Below are 21,978 nucleotides of genomic sequence, written 5' to 3' on the forward strand. Positions count from 1 at the left end.
AGGTTGGATAACTGAGCAAAACCCTTCCCACACTCAGGGCAGGTGAATGGCCTCTCCCCAGTGTGAATGCGCTGATGATTTTCCAGCTCAGATGGGGCTTTGAATCCCTTCCCAGAGTCCCCACATTTCCACGGTTTCTCCATGGTGCGCGTGCCCTTGTGTCTCTCCAGGTTTGACGCTCAGTTGAAGCCTTGTCCACACACAGAACTTGTGTACAAACTCCCTGCTGTGAATGGTGTGATGTTGTTTCAGTCTGTGTAACTGATTAAAACTCTTTCCACAGTCAGTGCACTGGAACACTCTCACTCAGGTTTGTGTGTCGGTGCTTTTCTAGTCACATTGACATTAAAATCTTTTAAGGCAGACAGAACAGAGAAACATTTGTCCATCTAGATTCAAAAGCTGATGATATTCAGGTCCCAATGAATCCAGTGACTCTGTGAGAACCTAACCTTTGATTTCAGATTTCTGTCTGTAAATCCTCCCCTGCTGATATCCTGTAAAAAGAATTCACAACCGTCATCATGATCAGTACAGGTTAGAAATTCAGATCAGGCAATTCTAGTTTCTATGGGACATTCTTTACTGTCTCGTTCCCCAAAAGCTGTAAAACTCCAATCACACACTCTCTCTGCATTCTCACTCTGCTCTACCTAATATACACCCTCCCAATTCTCCTGAAGGTTCATGTTGATCGACAGATCCACGCTCACCACTTCCTGTCAGGACACAGAAATCATAAGAAATAGGAGCAGTATGAGGCCATTTGGCCCATCGAGCCTGCTTGGACATTCAATGAGATTATGGCTGATCTACCTCAGCACCAGTGTCCCACACAATCCCCAATATCCCTCAATATCTTCACTGTCGAAAACGTATCAATTTCTATCTTGAATATATTTAATGACTGAGCTTCCACAATCCTCTGGGGTTGAGAATTCCAAAGCTTCACCACCCTCTGAGTGAAGAAATTCCTCCTCATCTTCATTTTCGCTCCATTTTCCTGCCGGCCCCACATAACCTCAACCCTCTTGTCCATCAAAAATCTGTTGCTCGTCCTTGAATATATTCAATGAGCCAGCCTCCTCTGGTCCCTGTGGAAGAGAATTCCAACATGCTGAGACACCAGTGAGTTCACTCTGGCTAGAGGCCATTCCCCTGCTCTGAGTGTGGGAAACAGCCCTCTGAGGAACAAAATTCCTCCTCATCTCCGTCTGCAATGGGAGACACCTTATTTTTAAACTGTGTCCCTATTTCTAAATTCCCCCATGAGTGGAAACATCCTCTCAGCATCTATCCTGTCAAGCTGCCTCAGAATCCAATATGTTTCAGTAACATTCTTCTCAACTCCAATTTGTATAGGCCCAACCTGCTCAATGTTTCCTCATAAGACAATCCCTTCATCCCAGGAATCAGCTGAGTGAACCTTCTCTGCCTTTATATTTCTTGCTAGTTGTCGGTCATACTCGAGTTTCTATTTTTGTTCATGACGCTTTGCTGGTATCTAAAACTTTTCCATATTTGTGGCCCACCAATAATCTTTGCAGCATTGAAAATCATCAAGCAGGTTGCTAGTCTTAAAAATATGTCTGTGCCTATAGTAATGGGCCAAGTGTAATATACAGTACAGGATTATTTGAACAGAGATATAGGTGGGATATGAGGAAGGACTTTATTTCGGCAGCAGGTGCTCATGTCCTGGAACTCGCTGCCTCTGAAGATGTTGGAAGCGGAGACAATCAATAATTCCAAAATAAGATTGGTTGATCAGCTGAAGGAAGTAAACTTGCAGGGGAACGGGGATATAGGGGCAAACTGGATTGCTCGACAGAGAGTTAGCATGTACTCGTGTACCGAATGGGCTCGATCTGTGCTGAAATGACTCTAGGACCGAAATAAATAACGTAGCTACAGTACTATATTACCAGACTAGAAATAATAATAAATGTATTTTGATACAGAACCATAAATAATGCATCTAATATGCACCATATAACAACACCAGACATATCTCTGTCCTATATTAATTCACTGTCCCCTTAAATGTCAGCCATCTCCTGGGGAAACCACCCCTTGAATTGTGAACATTAGGAAAGAGACCATCCTTTTAGCCAGACAAATAAATGTGTCATAAAAACAAAAAAAACTGCGGATGCTGGAAATCCAAAACAAAAACAGAATTACCTGGAAAAACTCAGCAGGTCTGGCAGCATCGGCGGAGAAGAAAAGAGTTGACGTTTCGAGTGCTCATGACCCTTCGACAGAACTTGAGTTCGAGTCCAGGAAAGAGCTGAAATATAAGCTGGTTTAAGGTGTGTGTGTGGGGGGCGGAGAGATAGAGAGACAGAGAGGTGGGGGGGGGGGGGTGTGGTTGTAGGGACAAACAAGCAGTGATAGAAGCAGATCATCAAAAGATGTCAACGACAATAGTACAATAGAACACATAGGTGTTAAAGTTAAAGTTGGTGATATTATCTAAACGAATGTGCTAATTAAGAATGGATGGTAGGGCACTCAAGGTATAGCTCTAGTGGGGTTTTTTTTATAATGGAAATAGGTGGGAAAAGGAAAATCTTTATAATTTATTGGAAAATAAAGAAAAAAAAAAGAAAAAAAAAGAAAAAAAAGGAAAAAAAAAAGAAAAATAAAAAGGAAGGGGGAAACAGAAAGGGGGTGGGGATGGGGGAGGGAGCTCATGACCTAAAGTTGTTGAATTCAATATTCAGTCCGGAAGGCTGTAAAGTCCCTAGTCGGAAGATGAGGTGTTGTTCCTCCAGTTTGCGTTGGGCTTCACTGGAACAATGCAGCAAGCCAAGGACAGACATATGGGCAAGAGAGCAGGGTGGAGTGTTAAAATGGCAAGCGACAGGGAGGTTTGGGTCATTCTTGCGGACAGACCGCAGGTGTTCTGCAAAGCGGTCGCCCAGTTTACGTTTGGTCTCTCCAATGTAGAGGAGACCACATTGGGAGCAACAAATGCAGTAGACTAAGTTGGGGGAAATGCAAGTGAAATGCTGCTTCACTTGAAAGGAGTGTTTGGGTCCTTGGACAGTGAGGAGAGAGGAAGTTAAGGGGCAGGTGTTGCATCTTTTGCGTGGGCATGGGGTTGTGCCATAGGAGGGGGTTGAGGAGTAGGGGGTGATGGAGGAGTGGACCAGGGTGTCCCGGAGGGAGCGATCCCTACGGAATGCCGATAAGGGGGGTGAAGGGAAGATGTGTTTGGTGGTGGCAACATGCTCTATTATAAAAAAAAACCCACTAGAGCTATACCTTGAGTGCCCTACCATCCATTCTTAATTAGCACATTCGTTTAGATAATATCACCAACTTTAACTTTAACACCTATGTGTTCTATTGTACTATTGTCGTTGACATCTTTTGATGATCTGCTTCTATCACTGCTTGTTTGTCCCTACAACCACACCATCCCCGCCCCCCCCCCCCCCCCCCTCCACCTCCACCTCTCTGTCTCTCTATCTCTCCGCCCCCCACACACACACCTTAAACCAGCTTATATTTCAGCTCTTTCCTGGACTCGAACTCAAGTTCTGTCGAAGGGTCATGAGCACTCGAAACGTCAACTCTTTTCTTCTCCGCCGATGCTGCCAGACCTGCTGAGTTTTTCCAGGTAAATAAATGTGTCAAACTGAGGGAGCAAAGGATGTCAATGTCTTTAAGAGAGGGAGAGAGACCTGGGCCAACCTTTCCAGAGTCTGCACCCTCCCTGGATTCACGTCTTTTCCCTTCAGTTCCTGCAAGTCAACAATTTGCCCCCAGAATGAGAAAAGAAATGGAAAGGGGGAGAAAAGAAAGTGTTTTACTCACAGATGTTGGACACAGGAGGAAGTTTTAGTTTGTGTGAAGCTCAATCTTCATTCACACAAAGCCCGCGCTCTGATTGGCTGGAGGACCAGAGTCCATCCGGTCCTCCAATTCTTCCCATTGGTCAATCCCTCAATATGACGGGTCGAGACGGGTTCTCCACCGCACTTGCGCAGCTTCCCCTCTCTCGAGACACAAACAGAATTACCTGGAAAAACTCAGCAGGTCTGGCAGCATCGGCGGAGAAGAAAAGAGTTGACGTTTCGAGTCCTCATGACCCTTCAACAGAACTGAGTTTTTCCAGGTAATTCTGTTTTTGTTTTGTATTTCCAGCATCCGCAGTTTTTTGTTTTTATTTTTTTTCCCCTCTCTCGATTTCTCCGTGCGGCTCCTCACTCTGGCCGGAGCCGTCAGTCTGTTGCCTAGAAACCTTGGCTCGAGGAGGGGGAGGGGGAACAATGGGTGGGGGCGGGGCTCCCGTGTCCGCGCGCATGGCCTGTAGACTGGGACCTGAGGACGTCAGCGCGGAGCAGACTAATTCCTATTGGCTGATTCAAGCAGGGTTCCATTGTGGACGTCACAATGTGGAAGTTGGACAATGAGCTTTAGACTAAAACTTCCTCCTGTGTCCAACATCTGTGAGTAAAACACTTTCTTTTCTCCCCCTTTCCATTTCTTTTCCCATTTTGGGGGAAATTGTTGACTTGCAGGAACTGAAGGGAGAGGAAGTGAATCCAGGGAGGGTGCAGACTCTGGAAAGGTTGGCCTAGGTCTCTCTCTCTCTCTCAAAGACATTTACATCCTTTGCTCCCTCAGCTTGTCACATTTATTTGTCTGGCTAAAAGGATGGTTTCTTTCCTAATGTTCACAATTAAAGGGGTGATTGTTGACATTTAAGGGGACAGTAAATTAATGTAGATTAATGTCTAGTGTATATTCTTTATGGTTCTTTAGCAACAGAGATATTCATTACAGGACAGAAGGAGCCCATTTGGCAACTCGAGTCCATGTTGACTCTCTGTAGAGCAACCCATTCATCCCATTCCCTCTTTAAATCCCCATTCCCCTGCAATCGTATTTTGTTCAAGTACCCATTCAATTTCATTTTAAAATCGTGGATCTTTTCCACTTCTACCATTTTCATATGCAGCGAGTTCCAGGTCATGTACAATCACTGCCTAAAAAAGATTCTTCCTAAGATTCTCCCTGTCTCTCTGATCATGAAATATACTTATATGAAGATTTTCACATTTTGGACGGGAAATAATGAATTGCATCTGTAAATCAGCATGAATCAGCCCCTTCAGGAAAATTGGGAAATTGTATATTAGGTACAGCAAAGTGAGAATAGAGGCAGACTGCGTGAGATAGGGTTTTGCAGCTTTTGGGGAATGAGAGAGGAAAGAATGTTCCATAGAAACTAGAATTGTCTGTTCTGAATTTCTATCTGTACTGACAGTGATGACTTTTGTAAATTCCTCTTACAGGCTGTTAGAAGGGGAGGATTTACAGACAGTAATCTCAAACCAAACTTCACATCAAGATCTGACAGAGTCACTCAATTCATCAAGATCTGAATATAATGGGCCTTTGACTCTGAGAGAAATGTTTGTCTATTTTGTCAGCTTCATAAAATTTCAAACATTAGTGTGATTGGAAAAGCACCGATACACATACATCCAAGTGAGGGTGTTTCCAGTACACTGACTGTGGGAAAGAGCTTTAACCAGTTCTACCGTCTGAAAAAAAAATCACTCCATTCACCACGGAGCAAAACTGTACACGTGATCTCTGTGTGAACGAAACTTCAGCTGATCATCGAATCTGGAGAGACACAAGGACACCCGCACCATGGAGAAACCGTGGAAATGTGGGGACTGTGGGAAGGGGTTCACATCCCCCTCGAAGCTGGACACCCATCGACGCATTCACACTGGGGAGAAGCCGTTCATCTGCTGTGTGTGTGGAAAGGGGTTTGCTCAGTCATCAAACCTGCTGTCACACAAGCGAGTTCACACCGGCGAGAGGCCGTTCATCTGCTTTGTGTGTGGGAAGAGATTCACTGAGTCATCCAGCCTGCAGAGACACCAGAAACTTTTCAGCTGATTACAGATTTTGGAATCTGCTGTTACTGCTGCTGTTAATCACATCCAGGACTGAACCATGTTCATTCTGACACTGAGTGAAGTGGGAGGGTCGGATGGTGTCTTTCTGCTGGACTGGCTGGTCTCACGATTTTGCTCCCAATGGGCTGATGCTCTTTGAGATGTGTTGTGAATATCTAGTTTCATATTTCATATGAATTACAGAATGAAAGGGTGTTTAGAATGGAAAAGATATTTCATTTGAAGCTGTTTGGAACTCCCCAGAACATGCCAGGTTGCCATGGAGATGGGCTGTGCTGGTTGGAAGGTTCTTTTGTTTAATTTTTCTGGGGGTTTCTCACAGAAGGACACTACAAAGGTACAAGTCTAAGTTGCCTGTGGTAGATTGGGAAGCTACATTAAAAGTTATGATGCTAGACAGACAATTTAAGGAATGCAGAGGCAGTGGCTTAGTGGTATTGTCACTGGACTAGTAATCTAGAGACACAGGGCAATGCTCTGGGCTCATGGGTTCAAATCTCACCATGGCAGATGGTGCAATTTAAACTCAATTAATAAAAATCTGGAATGAATTGGAATAGTGTTGCTAGCTTCCCCACGACAAATTGAGCCAATCAGCTTGGAGTCCCTACTAACTGTGAACTATAACTTGTATCTAAACAGGGTGTCCTGGAACACCTGGTGCTCTGAAGCCTTCCTGACCTTAACACCAGTTTTTTTTTAAAGCAAAATTACAGTATCTGGAACTTAAAGGGACAGGCAATTGAAGACTTTTCATCATTAAGGTTACATACAGTATCATTTGGTAACATAAGCCTTATTAATTACAAAATGTGTTATCGAGGTGAAGTCGAACAGCCAACATTGATAATGTGGCTGAATCCAGCTATTTAGTGACTTTTTAGTGGCTGCAACGTACTGACATCACCAAACCTAAACAAGTAGAACTTTCACACTCCTTAACCTTGTGTTAATCCTCACAATGAGGTGAATCTGGGTAACATTTTCACCAATCTGATCCACATACTGTCGAGGTGCAGCCACTGTCTAACACCGCACAGTTGAATGAGTCTGTGACTAAGATACTCATCACTGGATCAAAGCTCCTTGTGACTAGTACAATTCCTGCAGAGTGATCATCATCATCATCTTCAGCCTCAGAATTCTCTTTATCATGTGTCACTTTGAAGATCCTGATTTTCCACTTTGGGCAGTTCATCACATAATGATACTTTGAGTCAGACCTGAAACACCTGTTAATTGTTCCCTGGTCATTCCTGGGGTTCATTCACCTATTAGTTCGAATCCTGTCTCTTGTTGTGATATCCAGATCTGCTAAAGATGCTTTCACCCTCATTCGAAACCTGTCAAAAACCAACTATCCTTCACTGGCATCCACTAGATCATAGGGACATGTGATTTAGGAGCAGGAGTAGTCCATTCAGCCCTTTGAGCCTGCTCTGCCATTCAATAGGTTAATGGCTGATCTGGTTGTGGTCTGAACTCCACTTTCCTGCCTCCCCCTCCTTAACACTTGACTTCCTTTCCGATCAAAAATCTGCCTAACTCTGCCTGGAATAAATTCAATGACCCAGCCTCTACTGATTTCTGGGGAAGAGAATTCCACATACTATCCACCCTCTGAGAGAAAAAAATTCTCCTCATCCCAATCTTAAATGGTGGACCTCTTATTCTTAAAACTGTGTACGCTGGCTCTAGTCTAGCCCACAAGTGGGAACATCCTTGTGGTATCTACCCTATCAGAACCCCTCAGGATCTTATATGTTTCACTAAGATCACCTCTCATTCTTTTAAGTTCCAATGGGTATCTGCCCGACCCAACCTTTCTCCATAAGATAAGCCCCTCAGCCTAGGAATGAGTCAAGTGAACCTACTCTGTACTGATTCTAACGCAATTATTTTGTTTTCAAATAAGGAGAGCAAAACTGTACACCGTGTTCCAGATGTGGTCTCTCCAAGGCCCTATACAGCTGCAGTAAAACTCCCTTACTTTTATATTCCATTCCCCTCGCAATCAACACCAACATTCCACTTGCCTTCCAAATCGCTTGCTGTGCCTGCGGATTAACTTGTTGTGATTCATGTACTAGGACACCCAGTGTCCCTCTGTACCTCAGAGTTCTCTCCATTTAAATAGTAGAATAATAATATTATCATAGTAATGATGTAATAATCTCTGTGTATTACCTGAGTGACCAGCAAATTGACGTAGAATCAATAAGCTTAGAGAGATGAATGCTGTCAAGAAAACAAGGAATTGTAATATTTTTCTTCTGCTAATAACCCTGTCATGTTTATTATAAATGAGAAAACAGGTTGTTGGGGTGTCAATATGGTAATTGGATTAAGAGCTAGATTGACTAAAGCCAACAGTAAGAAGTGGTTTTGATGTGTTAATGAACCAAGAGGAAATTCAATCAGAGTTTTACATAAAAAAAGGTAATAAAACAATATTGTTTTACATAAAGCAATTTTTAAAAAATTTGTTCATGGGATGTGGACATCACTGGCTAGGACAGTCTTTACCCTTGCTCAGAGGGCATTTAAGAGTCAAGCACATTGCTGTGGGTCTGGAGTCACAGGTAGGCCAGACCAGGTAAGGAGGAGATTTCCTTCCCTAAAGGACATTAGTGAACCAGGTGGATTTTTTTTTTACAACAATTGACAATGGCTTCATGATCATCATCAGACTTTTAATTCCAGATTTTTATTGAGTTCACATTTCACCATCTGCCATGGTGGGATTTGAACCCGGGTTCCTAGAGCATTACCCTGGGTCTGTGGAATACCTGTCCAGTCACAATAGCACTATGCCACCATACTGAATGTTGAATTCAGTTGTAATATTGAATTAAGTTGTTTTAGTTCAAAGGGGGATATATCCAGGTTGTAAAAGATGTAAGGAAGGTAAAGATAGGGTAAGTTTGTTTTTACAAGTCTAAGAACTAAAGTAAAGAATGAGTGTAATCAGTTCTGGGAAGAAAGCATTTCTGAAGAGACTGGTTGAGACAATAGGGAGATCAAAGGGAAGGAAAACATTTAAGGAAATACTGAAGCCTATGTGAGGGGGTAGCTGCTGAGATCTCCCAGAAGACAGCAGGATAGCTGGTCAGATCTCCCAGAAAACAAGTGAACAAGGCCAGAATGGAAGATCTAGTTGCTGCCAGCCTGAGAAGATACTCCAAGGAAAAAAGCACTATGTGGTAAAAATTACTGGAAGCCTATAAATTTTAGAACCTATAAGCATAGTTGCTGAACAGAATAGGGGAAGGTTAGCTCTGAGGGTAGTTAAGTCAAGATTTATGGAACTGTTTTAAAGTACAGTTTACTGTGTGAAGCTCTTCTTGTATTTAAGTATAATTGTACTCTTTTTATCCTTTTAATGAATGTTTACTATAAAATCACCACAAATAGTCAGGGCCATTATTTCCTGATTTCAGAACCTCTCCTCATAATATCCATATTGTAAAAACCATTTTGGCAGCTGTTTCAAGTTTCCCATTGGGATTTGGGCAGCTCAGCATTTACCATCAGCTGCGCCATAACAATGCGTGGCTGAAAGACCGGTGTGGGAGAAATGGGTTTCCATTCATGGGGCACTGACACCAGTACTGGGGAAAGTGAGAGCTGTACCATTGGGACGGTTTCACCTGAACCGTTCTGGGACCAATGTTCTGGGGAGTCTTATAACAAGGGTGGTAGAGAGGGCTTTAAACGAAATAGTGGGGGGAAGGGATCATGCAAGAGGAGATGTGGTAAATCAAAGGGAAATAATGAGGTAACAGAGCAAAGTAGTGATTTGGATAATGATAACCAGAGTGTGGCAGGAAGGGACAGAGAGTACAAACTTTAGATTGCACCAGCAGGTAGGACCAGAGAGTGCAAAAATGGTAAAAAGGCAGAGTTAAAATCTCTGTATCTGAATGTGTGCAGAGTTCCTAATAAAATTGATGAATTGTTAACACGGATAGAATTAAATATGTATGACTTGATAGCCGTTACAAAACATGGTTGCAGGGTGATCAAGGGTGGGACCTACATATTGAAGGGTATTTGATATTTCAAAAATATAGGAACCTAGGAAAAGGTGGTGGGGTAGCTCTGTTAATGAAGGATGACAGTACAGTCGTGAGAGATGGCCTTGGCTCCACACAGCAAGACGTCGAATCAGTTTGGGTAAAGATAAGAAATAGTAAAGGTAATGGGTCACTTGTGGGAGTAGTTTTAGGCCTCCTAGCAGTAGTTACATGGTAGGACAGGGTATACAGGAAGAAATAAATGGGGCTTGTAAGAAAGGGACAGCAATAGTCATGGATGACTTTAATCTACATGCTTGGGGAAATCACATTGGCAAAGGGTGTCTGGGCCAGGAGTTAATTGTCTTTCTTGTAAATCTCATCAATGAACCAAGCGGAGGAAGATCCAAACCTCCATCAGTATCCAACTGACAGGCATCCAGCTCACTAAGTACTTTGCTTCTGATTTTACTTTTGTTAGGAATTGACAATGCCAGTGAGTTTCAATCCTTCACCATTAGGCAAGCACTCTTTGTTACCATGTTATAATCCTGACAGCCTTATTGTGAAGGAAGAAACTGGAGTCAATCTTTACTTGGTATTTATTTATTCAGTAAGTGACTCTTTATAGGCGCTTCCATAGCCATCCAATCAATGCCCTCCACCTTTATATACTTAACCTCAATTGAAACAATTAACACCCAGCGTCAGAGCATCTAAAAGGTCTCTATTCGGTGTGACTGCCATGGTGTCTCAGCAGCTCGGATGAACAAGGAGCAGGTGAATGCCCTCTCTCCTCTGTGTGAACTCGGTGATGCTTCCGCAGGCTGGATGTATCAGCGAATTCCTTCTCACACTCAGAACAGCTGAAAGGTTTCTCCCCACTGTGAACTTGCTGATGTCTCAGCAGGTTGGAGGATTGAGTGAATCTTTTCCCATACATGGAGCAGGTGAACAGCCTCTCCCCACTGTGAACTCTCCGGTGCTTTCGCAGGTTGGATGAATTTGGGAATCGCTTCCCACAATCTGAGCAGGAGAACGGCTTCTCTCCAGTGTGAATGCATTGGTGTGTAAGCAGATTCGTTGAACAAGTGAATCCCTTCCCACACATGGAGCAGGTAATGGCCTCTCCCCAGTGTGAACCATCTGGTGTTTCAGAAGGTTGCTTAACCGATTGAATTCCTTCTCACACATGGAGCAGGAAAACAGCCTCTCCACCGTGTGAACTACACGGTGGTTCTGCAGGGTGGATGATCTACTGAATCCCTTCCCACAAATGGAGCAGGTGAACGGCCTCTCCCCGGTGAGAACTCGCTGGTGTGCAATGAGCTGGGATGACTGAGTGAATCCCTTGCCACATACGGAGCAGGTGAATGGCCGCTCCCCACTGTGAACTCGCTGGTGTGCAACCAGGTGGGATGAGTGAGTGAATTCCTTTCCACACTCAGAGCAGGTGAACGGCCTCTCCCTGGAGTGAACGCATCGATAAATTTCAAGCGCAAATGGGGTACGAAATCCCTTCCCACAATCCCCACATTTCCACGGTTTCTCCATGGTGTGAGTATCCTTGTGTCTCTCCAGGTTTGATGATCAGTTGAAGCCTTGTCCACACATGGAACATGTGTACGGTCTCTCCCCGCTGTGAATGGTCCAACACTTTTCTGTCCGTATAACCGGTTAAAGCTCCTTCCACAGTGAGTGCGCAGGAACACACTCACTCGGGTGTGTGTATCTCGGTATTTTTCCAATCACGCTGATTTTAAGACCTTCTGAAGCAGGCAGAACAGACAAACATTTCTCCTTCTGGATTCAAAGACCAATGATATTCAGGTCCCGATGAGGTGAGTGACTCTGAGATCTTGATATGACGTTTGGTTTGAGATTTCAGTCAGCAAATCCTCCTCTTCCATTTTCCTATAAAAGGAGTTTACAAAAGTCATCGTCAGTACTGAATATCAATTCAGAACAAACAATTTGAGATGCTGTGGAACATTTTTTCCTCTCTCATTCCCCAAAAGCTGTAAATCTCCATCCCACACACACTCCCTCCATTCTGACATTCCTGTGCCTAATATACACCCTCACAATTCTCCTGAAGCTGCTGATTCATGCTGATCGACAGATCCATGCTCACTACATCCCGTCCAAAAGCTGAAAGTCTACATATAAGTATATTTACTGATCAGAGATAACGGGAGAATCTGGGGAAGAACTTTATTTCATCCGAGGGAGGTCACGAGCTGGAATTCGACAATGACAAGGGTGGTGGAAGCAGAGATGATCCATAATTTCAAAATGAAATTGGATGGACACGAAAGTAACAAATTTGCAGGGCTATGGAGATACAGAGGAATGGGACTGACTGGATTGCTCAACAGAGAGTTGGCAAGGACTGGAGTTGCCGAATGGATTCCTTCTGTGCCGTAATGACTCTATGACTGGAAATATATAACATAGCTACAGTACTAGAAGACTAGAAATTATGATCAATTAACTTTATTACAGAACCTTAAACAATATATCTAATGCATGCCATATAACAACACTAGAAATATCTCTGTCCTATATTAATTTACTGTGCCCTTAAATGTCAGCCATCTCCTGGGGAAACCACCCCTTTATTGTGAACATTCGGAAAGAGACCATCCTTTTAGCCAGACAAATAAATTCTGACTAGGCACTTTACAGCCTTCCAGACTGAATATTGAGTTCACCATTTTTGATCATGAACTCTCTCCTCCATCTCCACCCCCTGTCCAATTTTCCTCCTCCTTTTTCGTTTTTCCAATAATTTATATAGATTTTTCTTTTCCCACCTACTTCCATTATTTTTAAGTGTATTTCCATCCAATGTTTTATCTCTACCTTTTAGCCTATTTCGATCCCTTCCCCCCACCCCAACCCCACTAGGGCTATCTGTACCTTGCTCGCCCTGCTTTCTACCCTTAATTAGCACATTCCTTTAGATAATATCACCACCTTCAACACCTCTTTGCCCTTTTGTCTGTGACATCTTTTGGTTATCTCTACCTATCACTGGCCCTCTATCCAGCTCTTCTTATCCCACTGCCCCCTTTAAACCAGCTTATATTTCACCTCTCTTCTATTTTTACTTAGTTCTGTTGAAGGGTCATTCGGACTCGAAATGTTAACTGTCCGTGGATGCTGCCAGACCTGCTGAGTTTTTCCAGGTATTTTTGTTTTTGTTTTGAAATAAATGTGTCAATCTGAGGGGGCAAAGGATGTCAATGTCTTTAGGAGAGAGAGAGACCTGGGCCAACCTTTCCAGAGTCTGCATTCTCCTTGGATTCACTTCCTTTCCCTTCAGTTCCTGCAAGTCAGCAATTTGCCCCCAGAATGAGAAAAGAAATGGAAAGGGGGAGAAAAGAAAGTGTTTTACTCACAGATGTTGGACTCAGGGAGGAAATTTTAGTCTGTGTGAAGCTCAATCTTCATTCACACAAAGCCCGCGCTCTGATTGGCTGGAGGACCAGAGTCTTCCCATTGATCAGTCCCTCAACACGACGGGAAGGGTGCGGGCTCTCCCTCGCACATGCGCAGCTTCCCCTCTCCCGTTCTCCGAGCGGCTTCTCGCTCTGGCTGGTGACGTCACCCGGTTGGTCTTTGACTCTCGGACGAGAAAAATTTCTCTCCTGTCTGTGGGAAAAGGTTTCAAACATCAGGCAGCGTCCTGCGTGTTGTCAAGATTCAAACTGATCACCCAATCTGGATAGACTCAAGGACACAGACTTTGTAGAGAAACCGTGGAGATGTCGGGACTGAGCAAAGATATTCACCAACCTGTTCACACTGAGGAGAGGGAGAGGCCATTCACCCGCTCCATGTGGGAAGTGGTTACAGATCCTATCAGCTGCTGACTGACCCATCAGCGACTTCACACTGAGGAGAGGGAAAGGCCATTCACCCGCTCCATGTGGGAAGTGGTTACAGATCCTATCAGCTGCTGACTGACCCATCAGCGACTTCACACTGAGGAGAGGGAGAGGCCATTCACCCGCTCCATGTGGGAAGTGGTTTACAGATTCTATCAGCTGACTGACCCATCAGCGACTTCACACTGAGGAGGGGCCGTTCATGTGCTCAGTGTGGAAAGGGGTTCATTCAGTCAACCCACCTGCTGACAGAACAGTGCAGTCACCCAGGGGAGTTTCCGTTCACCTGCTCCAAGTGTGGGAAGAGATTCACTTGGTCATCCAATCGTGAACCATATTCATTCTGACAGTAGCTCAATTGCTGTTTGTCGGTGTTTATGCTCCAGGTGAGCCTCTTCCAATTCAACTGCACTGACCCGTCAGCAGAACCATCTATTCCTTTCTCCCTTGAGTGTTCATCTTTCGAGGAAACTGTATCCACTGACAAAAGGGTTGTTGATCTGAGGACGCAGATTGAAGGTGATTGACATAAAAGCCAGAGGGGAAATGAGGAAGATAAATCTTTACACAGTGAGGTGTTGTGATCCGGAATGCACTGCCTGAAAGGCTGGTGGAAGCAGATTCAACAAAGGGAATTGGATAAATCCTGGAAGGGGATGAGTTTTCAGGGCTCATGGGGAAAGGGCAGGATAGTGGGACTATTGAGTAGCTCTTTCAAAGAGCCAGCAGTGGCACGATGAGCTGAATGGCCTCCTTCTGTGCTGTGAGATTCTGTGAACACAGATAAATAAATGTGGGTCTGTAATTTGTACAGTGATGTCAACAATGTCTGGAATTCCCATCATGCCCCTGCCATCTCTTTGAAAGGACTCTCTGATTCATCCAACTGCTCTGTTCTTTCCCCACAGCCATGCAAATTCCTTCCTTTCAAGTACTTGCTCTTTGAAATATACTATTGAATCTGCTTGCAGGCAGATCAGAGCAACTCGCTGTGTTAAAAAAAAAGCATAGAAACTAGAAAATAGGAGGAGTAGGCTATTCGGCCCTTCGAGTCTGCTCCGCCATTCATTATGATCATGGCTGATCATCCAACTCAATAACCTGCTCCCGCTTTCTCTCCATACCCTTTGATCCCTTTCGCCCCAAGAACTATATCACTCCTTCTTGAAAACATACAATGTTTTGGCCTCAACTACTTTCCGTGGTAGCGAATTCCACAGGCTTACCACTCTCTGGGTGAAGACATTTCTCCTCATCTCAGTCCTAAATGGTCTACCCCGTATCCTCAGACTGTGACCCCTGGTTCTGGACTCCCCCAGCACCGGGAACATCCTTCCTGCATCCCCCACCCTGTCTATTCTTGTTTGAATTTTATCGGTTTCTTTGAGATCCCCCCTCATTCTTCTGAACTCCAATGAATACAATCCTAACTGCCTCAATCTCTCCTCATACGTCAGTACCACCATCCCAGGAATCAGTCTCATAAATCTTCGCTGCACTCCCTCTGTAGCAAGAACATCCTTCCTCAGATAAGGAGACCAAAACTGCACACAATATTCCAGGTGTGGTCTCACCAAGGCCCTGCATAATTGCAGCAAGACATCCCTGCTCCTGTACTCGAATCCTCTAGCTATGAAGGCCAACATACCATTTGCCTTCTTTACCACCTACTGCACCTGCATGCTTAACTTCAGTGTCCGGTTTATGAGGACACCCAGGCCTCGTTGCACATTCCCCTCTCTCAATTTATAGCCATTCAGATAATAATCTGCCTTCCTGTTTTTGCTATCAAAGTGGATAACCTCACATTTGTCCACATTATACTGCATATTCCATGCATTTTCCCACTCACTCAGCTTGTCCAAATCACGCTGAAATATCTCTGCATCCTCCTCACAGCTCACCCTCCCACCCAGCTTTGTGTCATCTGCAAATTTGGAGATATTACATTTAGTTCCCTCATCTAAATCATTAATATATATTGTGAATAGTTGGGGTCCCAGCACCGATTCCTGTGGTACCCCACTAGTCACTGCCTGCCATTCAGAAAAAGACCCTTTATTCCTTCCCTTTGTTTCCTGTCTGCCAACCAGTTTTCTATCCATCTCAATACACCACCCACAATCCCATGTGCTTTAATTTTACACGCCAATCTCTTATGTGGGACTTTGTCAAAAGCCTTCTGAAAGTCCAAATAAACCACATCCACTGGCTCCCCCTCATCAACTCTACTAGTTACATCCTCGAAAAATTCCAGTAGATTTGGCAAGCATGATTTCCCTTTCATATATCCATGCTGACTCTGTCCGAGTCTACCACTATTTTCCAAGTGCTCAGCTATTAAATCTTTTATAATGGACTCTAGAATTTTCCCCACTGCCAAAGTCAGGCTGAATGCTCTATGAAATCTCATCTCTCTCTCTGGCTCCTTTGCCAATTACCTTAGAGGGACTCACATTCTGTTAAGGAGCCTGCCAACCCCTCTCACCCACTTTCCCAAAAGTGCAGAAATCCAATCATGAAAAATCTGGAAGAATCAAATATTTTTACTGATAGAAGTGTTTTAATGAAACAGAACATGGTTAAAAAGAACATAGAATTAGTTGAGGATCAAAGACAACCAGAGTGAAAAGACGTGCACAATGTTCTGGACCCAAATGGTTTCTCTTCGGCTCCTCTGTAACATGTTCCCATGACTCCCCGCTTTGGACACAGAGACACTGAACCCTGGGGGTCAGGTCACCATCAGCCCCAGTCACCCCATCCCGTGCCCTGATTGGTTGGAGGCCCATTTCCCAGTCAGTCCTCCAGCACCTTCCTGTCTCTCTATCAGTCCGACGCACATGGCAGTTTCCCAACTGGGGTGCAGGCCCCGTTATTCTCTGCTAAATTCAGCCCTCAGCTCCGTCGCCGGGCTGTCATTGACACGAGCAATAGAGAGACAGAAAGGTGCTGGAGGATCAATGGGAATCTGAAACCTGTGGCTCTGAACCAACACTTCAACATTTGTCAGTCAAATACATGTTATTTACATCAGGGTTTTTATTATTGGCTTAGACATTGGAAGAAAAAAGAGCGGGATCATAAAGGATTAATTTCCCTTTCTAATGTTGTACTGTCTACTGTGTCAGCCATGGCTCAGTGGATCACACTCCCACCTCTGAGTCAGAAGGTTGTTGATTTAAGTCCCCATCCAGGGACTTGAGGACTAAAATCACATCCAACATTCCAAGTGCCAGCACTGAGGGAGTGCTGTACTGTCAGAGCTGCTGTCTTTTGGACGAGGTGCAAACCCAAGGGCCCTGTCTGCTGCTTCAGGTGGACATAGAAGTTCCCATGGCCACTATTTTGAAGAAGATCAGGGGAGTTATCCCTGGTGTCGTGGCCAATGTTTATCAATCAACATCACTAAAAACAGATCATCTGGTCAGTATCACATTGCTGTGTGTGGGATCTTGCTGTGTGTAAATTGGCTGCTGCGTTTCCTACATTACAACAGTGACTGCCCTTCAAAAGTACTTCATTGGCTGTAAAGCGCTTTGGGACATCCTGTAGTTGCAAAAGATACTATATAAATGCACACTTTTAAATTTAAGATTGATGTTACCTGATCTTTTTATCTGTAATTTAATTGATTTCAGCCACCCCCAACTTGCCATTTAAGAAAATCACTTTGGTTCAGACAAGACATCAACCAATTAAGGTAAAGGCAGAATTCTCTGGATAGTAAATTTAAAAATAAACTTATTAAAAGAAAAATGTTTACTTCACAACTTTAAGACATTGACTTTTACAACTTCATGTGGGTGATCAGTCTGTAGAAGCGTAACCCTCTCTGGCTCCTTCTTTGACAGTAATTCTTGTTGAATTCGCTCTCGGGAGTCTGGCTCCTTCTCTGACAATAATTTCCTTGGAACTCGGCCTCGGGAGTCTTCAGTACTTGGCTAGCAAGGGAGGCCTACAGAACCTCTACTTATGTCCCCAAAGTGACCATTACCTCACTTCAGAGTTGGGCCTTTTGTAACATGACAATTGGTCAGTTTGGTTCCTAGCTAAATTAATTGGATCCTCAATTATGTCCAGCATCTTCTCTCATTGTCTTAGACAGGAATACATTAAAACTGTTTCGCTATCCCTTTATCTGATTCTATCCAATCCCTTCTTCATACAGATTCAAATGTTGAGGACAATCAGAGCTAGAAGGTCTCTCTTGACAGAACATTTATCTTCCTTGCACATTCTTTACATACACAGCAATTAAGGTTTTACATTTCTACAGCAAATAAAACTCAGTCTTTTACCATAACTACTGATTCATTATTGATTCATTAACTGTAACTTAATTAAGGCTCACTACTTATTCAATCATATGTTACTGTTTGTTAATTAAATCAGTAATTGCGGAAAAAAGAGACGTCGAAGTTGCACTCACCAGAACATTCGCAAGAATAAAAAATGTAAAGGGAACAACAATTTATACTTTATGAGAGGAGAGTGCTGATTGGTTGGCAAATGGACTCTGATTAGTGGATGCATTGCCATGGAGAATGCACCGTTTAACTGATGGCTCGTGTCATTCTCATAAATCCTCTCTCCAGCCTCGAGACTCAATGGAACAGAGGCAAATGCATTTATTTCAGATCTACCTGTCACGGTAGAAGAAACACTATTTACTATCCAGGATGAAATAAATGTCCTTCATCAGCTTTTGTGAATCATTTTAGTGGAAATGGGCACTCTCAGACTCAAAAAGCATCAGCCACTAAAAGCAAAGTCGTGAGACCGGCCAGTCCAGCAGAAAGAAACCCTCTGACCCTCCCGCTTCACCAAGTGTCAGAATGAACATGGTTCAGTCCTGGATGTGATTAACAGCAGCAATAACAGCAGAATCCAACTCCTGTAATCACTTGTGAACTTGCTGGAGTGTCAGCAGCTGTAGTGACTGAGAGAATCCGTTCCCACACTCAGAGCAGGTGAATGGCTTCTCCATTGGTCAGTGGTGTTTCCGCAGGCTCGGGAACTGATTGAATCCCTTCCCACACTCAGAGCAGGTGAATGGTCTCTCCCGGAGTGAACTCGCTGGTGTCTCAGCAGGTTGGATGAATCAGTGAATCCCTTCCCACATTCAGAGCAGGTGAATGGCCTCTCTCCACTGTGAGCTCGCTGGTGTCTCAGCAGGTTGGATAAGTGATTGAATCGCTTTCCACACAAAGAGCAGGTGAGCGGCCTCTCCCCAGTGTGAACCCGCTGGTGCATCACCAGGTTGCAAGACTGAGTGAATCCCTTCCAACACACAGAGCAGGTGAACGGTCTCTCCCCCGTGTGAACTCGCTGGTGTGTCAGCAGGTGGGATGTATGACTGAATCCCTTGCCACACTCTGAGCAAGTGAATGGCCTCTCCTTGGTGTGAACGCGCTGGTGTGTCAACAGGTGGGATGAATCCCTGAATCCCTTCCCACACTCGGAGCAAGTGAACGGCCTCTCCCCAGTGTGAACATGCTGGTGTTTCCGAAGGGTGGATGAATCAGTGAATCCCTTCCTACACGTGGAACAAGTGAACGGCCTCTCCCCAGTGTGAATGCGTCGATGAGTTTCCAGCGCAGACGGGAACCGGAAACCCTTCCCACAGTCCGCACATTTCCACAGCTTCTCCATGATGCAGGTGTCCTTGTGACTCTCCAGGTTTGATGATCAGTTGAAGCCTCGTCCTCACACAGAACACGTGCACAGCCTCACCCCGCTGTGAATAGTGTGATATATTTTCAGGCTGCGTAACTGGTTAAAGCTCTTTCCACACTCATTTCACTGGAACACTCTTACTCAGGTGTATGTGTCTCGGTTTTTACCCAGTCACACAGATGATGAAAACCTTTGGGATCAGACAGAACAGACAAACATTTCTCCTTCCAGATTCAACGGCCGATGATATTCAGGTCCTGATGAATTAGATGACTCTATCAGATCTTGACACAATGTTTGTTTGAGATTTCAGTCTGAAAATCCTCCCTTTCTCATATCCTGTAAAAGGTGTTTACAAAAATCATTTGTCAGTACAGGATAGAAATTCAGAACAGACAATTCTAGTTTCTATGGAAAATTCTTCCCTCTCTTGTTCCCAAACTCTGTAAATTTCCGTCCCACACACTTTCCCTTGATTCTCATTTTGCTGTCCTGAATATACACCCTCCCAATTCTCCTGAAGGGGCTGATTCATGCTGATCGACAGATGCAAACACATTGCTTCCCGTCCATGATGTGAAAAGCGTCAAATAAGAATAATGCCTGATCAGAGAGACAGGGAGAATCTGAAGAAGATTTTTTTTAAGGCAGTGATTGTCCATGATCTGGAACTTGCTGCCAACAAGGGTGGTGGAAGTGGAGATGATTCATGATTTTAAAATGAAATTGGATAGGTACTTGAAGGAAATAAACTTGCAAGGGAACAGGGATATAGAGGGGGAATGGGGCTGTGTGTAGCTCTACATAGAGTCAACATGGACTTGAATTGCTAAATGGTCTCCTTCTGTGCTGTAATGACTATATCTGTTACTAATGAATCATAAATAACTTCCACTAGACATATCTCTGACCAATATTAATTTACTGCCCCCGCAAATGTCAGCCATCTCCTGGGGAAACCACCCCTTTAATTGTGAACATTAGGAAAGAGACCATCCTTTTAGCCAGACAAATAAATGCGTCAAGCTGAGGGAGCAAAGGATGTCAATGTCTTTAAGAGAGAGAGACCTGGGCCAAGGCCAACCTTTCCAGAGTCTGCACCCTCCCTGGATTCACTTCCTTTCCCTTCAGTTCCTGCAAGTCAACAATTTGCCCCCAGAATGAGAAAAGAAATGGAAAGGGGGAGAAAAGAAAGTGTTTTACTCACAGATGTTGGACACAGGAGGAAGTTTTAGTCTGTGTGAGGCTCAATCTTCATTCACACAAAGCTCGCGCTCTGATTGGCTGGAGGACTAGAGTCCTTCCGGTGTGTCCGGGTTCCCATTGGTCCATTCCCTACCTGAAGACAATAAGGGGCGGAACCCCACGAAGGAGAGACTTTGCCCGCCAGCCGCGCTGAGATGTTGTCCAATGGGAAAGGCTGAATGATGGAACAGACAATGGTTCCCCCGGTCAATCAGAGCGCGGGCTTTGTTCCGGTCCCAACCTCACTCCCGCACATGCGCATTCCTTCCGAAAACCCGCAGGCTGACATGTGCAGGCCATCGTCTCCCCAACACATAAAAACAAAAAACTGCGGATGCTTGAAATCCAAAACAAAGAATAAAAAATACCTGGAAAAACTCAGCAGGTCTGGCAGCATCGGCGGAGAAGAGCACAGTTAACGTTTCGAATCCTCATGACCCTTCAACAGAACTAAGTAAAAATAGGAGAGGGCTGAAATATAAGCTGGTTTAAGGCGGGGGGGGGGGGGGGGGGGGTGGGTGGCGGGGGGGGGGGGGGGGTGGGTGGGTGGTGGGTAGAGAGAGAAGGGGGTGGGGGTTGGTTGTTGGGACAAGCAAGCAGTGATAGGAGGAGATAACCAAAAGATGTCACAGACAAAAGAACAAAGAGGTGTTGAAGGTGGTGATGTTATCTAAAGGAATGTGCTAATTAAGAATGGAGAGCAGGACAGCCAAGGTACAGATAGCGCTAGTGGGGGTGGGGTGAAATAAGACTAAAAGGGCATAAAAGGTTTAGATAAATGATTGGTGGTATACATTCAAAATAATGGAAATAGGTGGGAAAAGAAAAATCTACATACATTATTGGAAAAAATAAAAAGGAGGGGGAAGAAACGGAACGGGAGTGGGGATGGAGGAGGAAGTTTAAGATCTAAAATTATTGAACTCAATATTCAGTCTGGAAGGCTGTAAAGTGCTTAGTCGGAAGATGAGGTGATGTTCCTCCGGTTTGCGTTGAGCTTCACTGGAACAATGCAGCAAGCCAAGGACAGACATGTGGGCAAGAGAGCAGGGTTGGGTGTTAAAATGGCAAGCGACAGGGAGGTCTGGGTGATGCTTGTGGACAGACTGAAGGTGTTCTGCAAAGTGGTCACCCAGTCTGCGTTTGGTCTTTCCAATGTAGAGGAAACCGCATTGGGAGCAACGAATGCAGTAGACT

At 44.4% G+C, this 21,978-nt stretch overlaps 2 protein-coding genes across 2 annotated transcripts in view; one reads left to right on the plus strand and one right to left on the minus strand.

The window, feature by feature from the left end:
* Positions 1-21,978, plus strand: part of LOC121273703 (zinc finger protein 229-like) — a 1,112,939-nt gene that overhangs the window by 24,322 nt on the left and 1,066,639 nt on the right. The gene's annotated exons all lie outside the window — the stretch shown is intronic.
* Positions 18,922-20,800, minus strand: LOC121273715 (zinc finger protein 664-like; the record flags this gene model as incomplete). Its single annotated transcript, XM_041180879.1, has 2 exons — positions 20,744-20,800; positions 18,922-19,875 (listed from the first exon to the last, which is right to left on the minus strand). A coding segment is annotated over exon 2 (591 nt), but the record flags the coding sequence as incomplete, so codon positions are not given.

Source organism: Carcharodon carcharias (genome assembly GCF_017639515.1).
Source record: "Carcharodon carcharias isolate sCarCar2 chromosome 27 unlocalized genomic scaffold, sCarCar2.pri SUPER_27_unloc_1, whole genome shotgun sequence".
Taxonomy (NCBI): Eukaryota; Metazoa; Chordata; class Chondrichthyes; order Lamniformes; family Lamnidae; genus Carcharodon; species Carcharodon carcharias.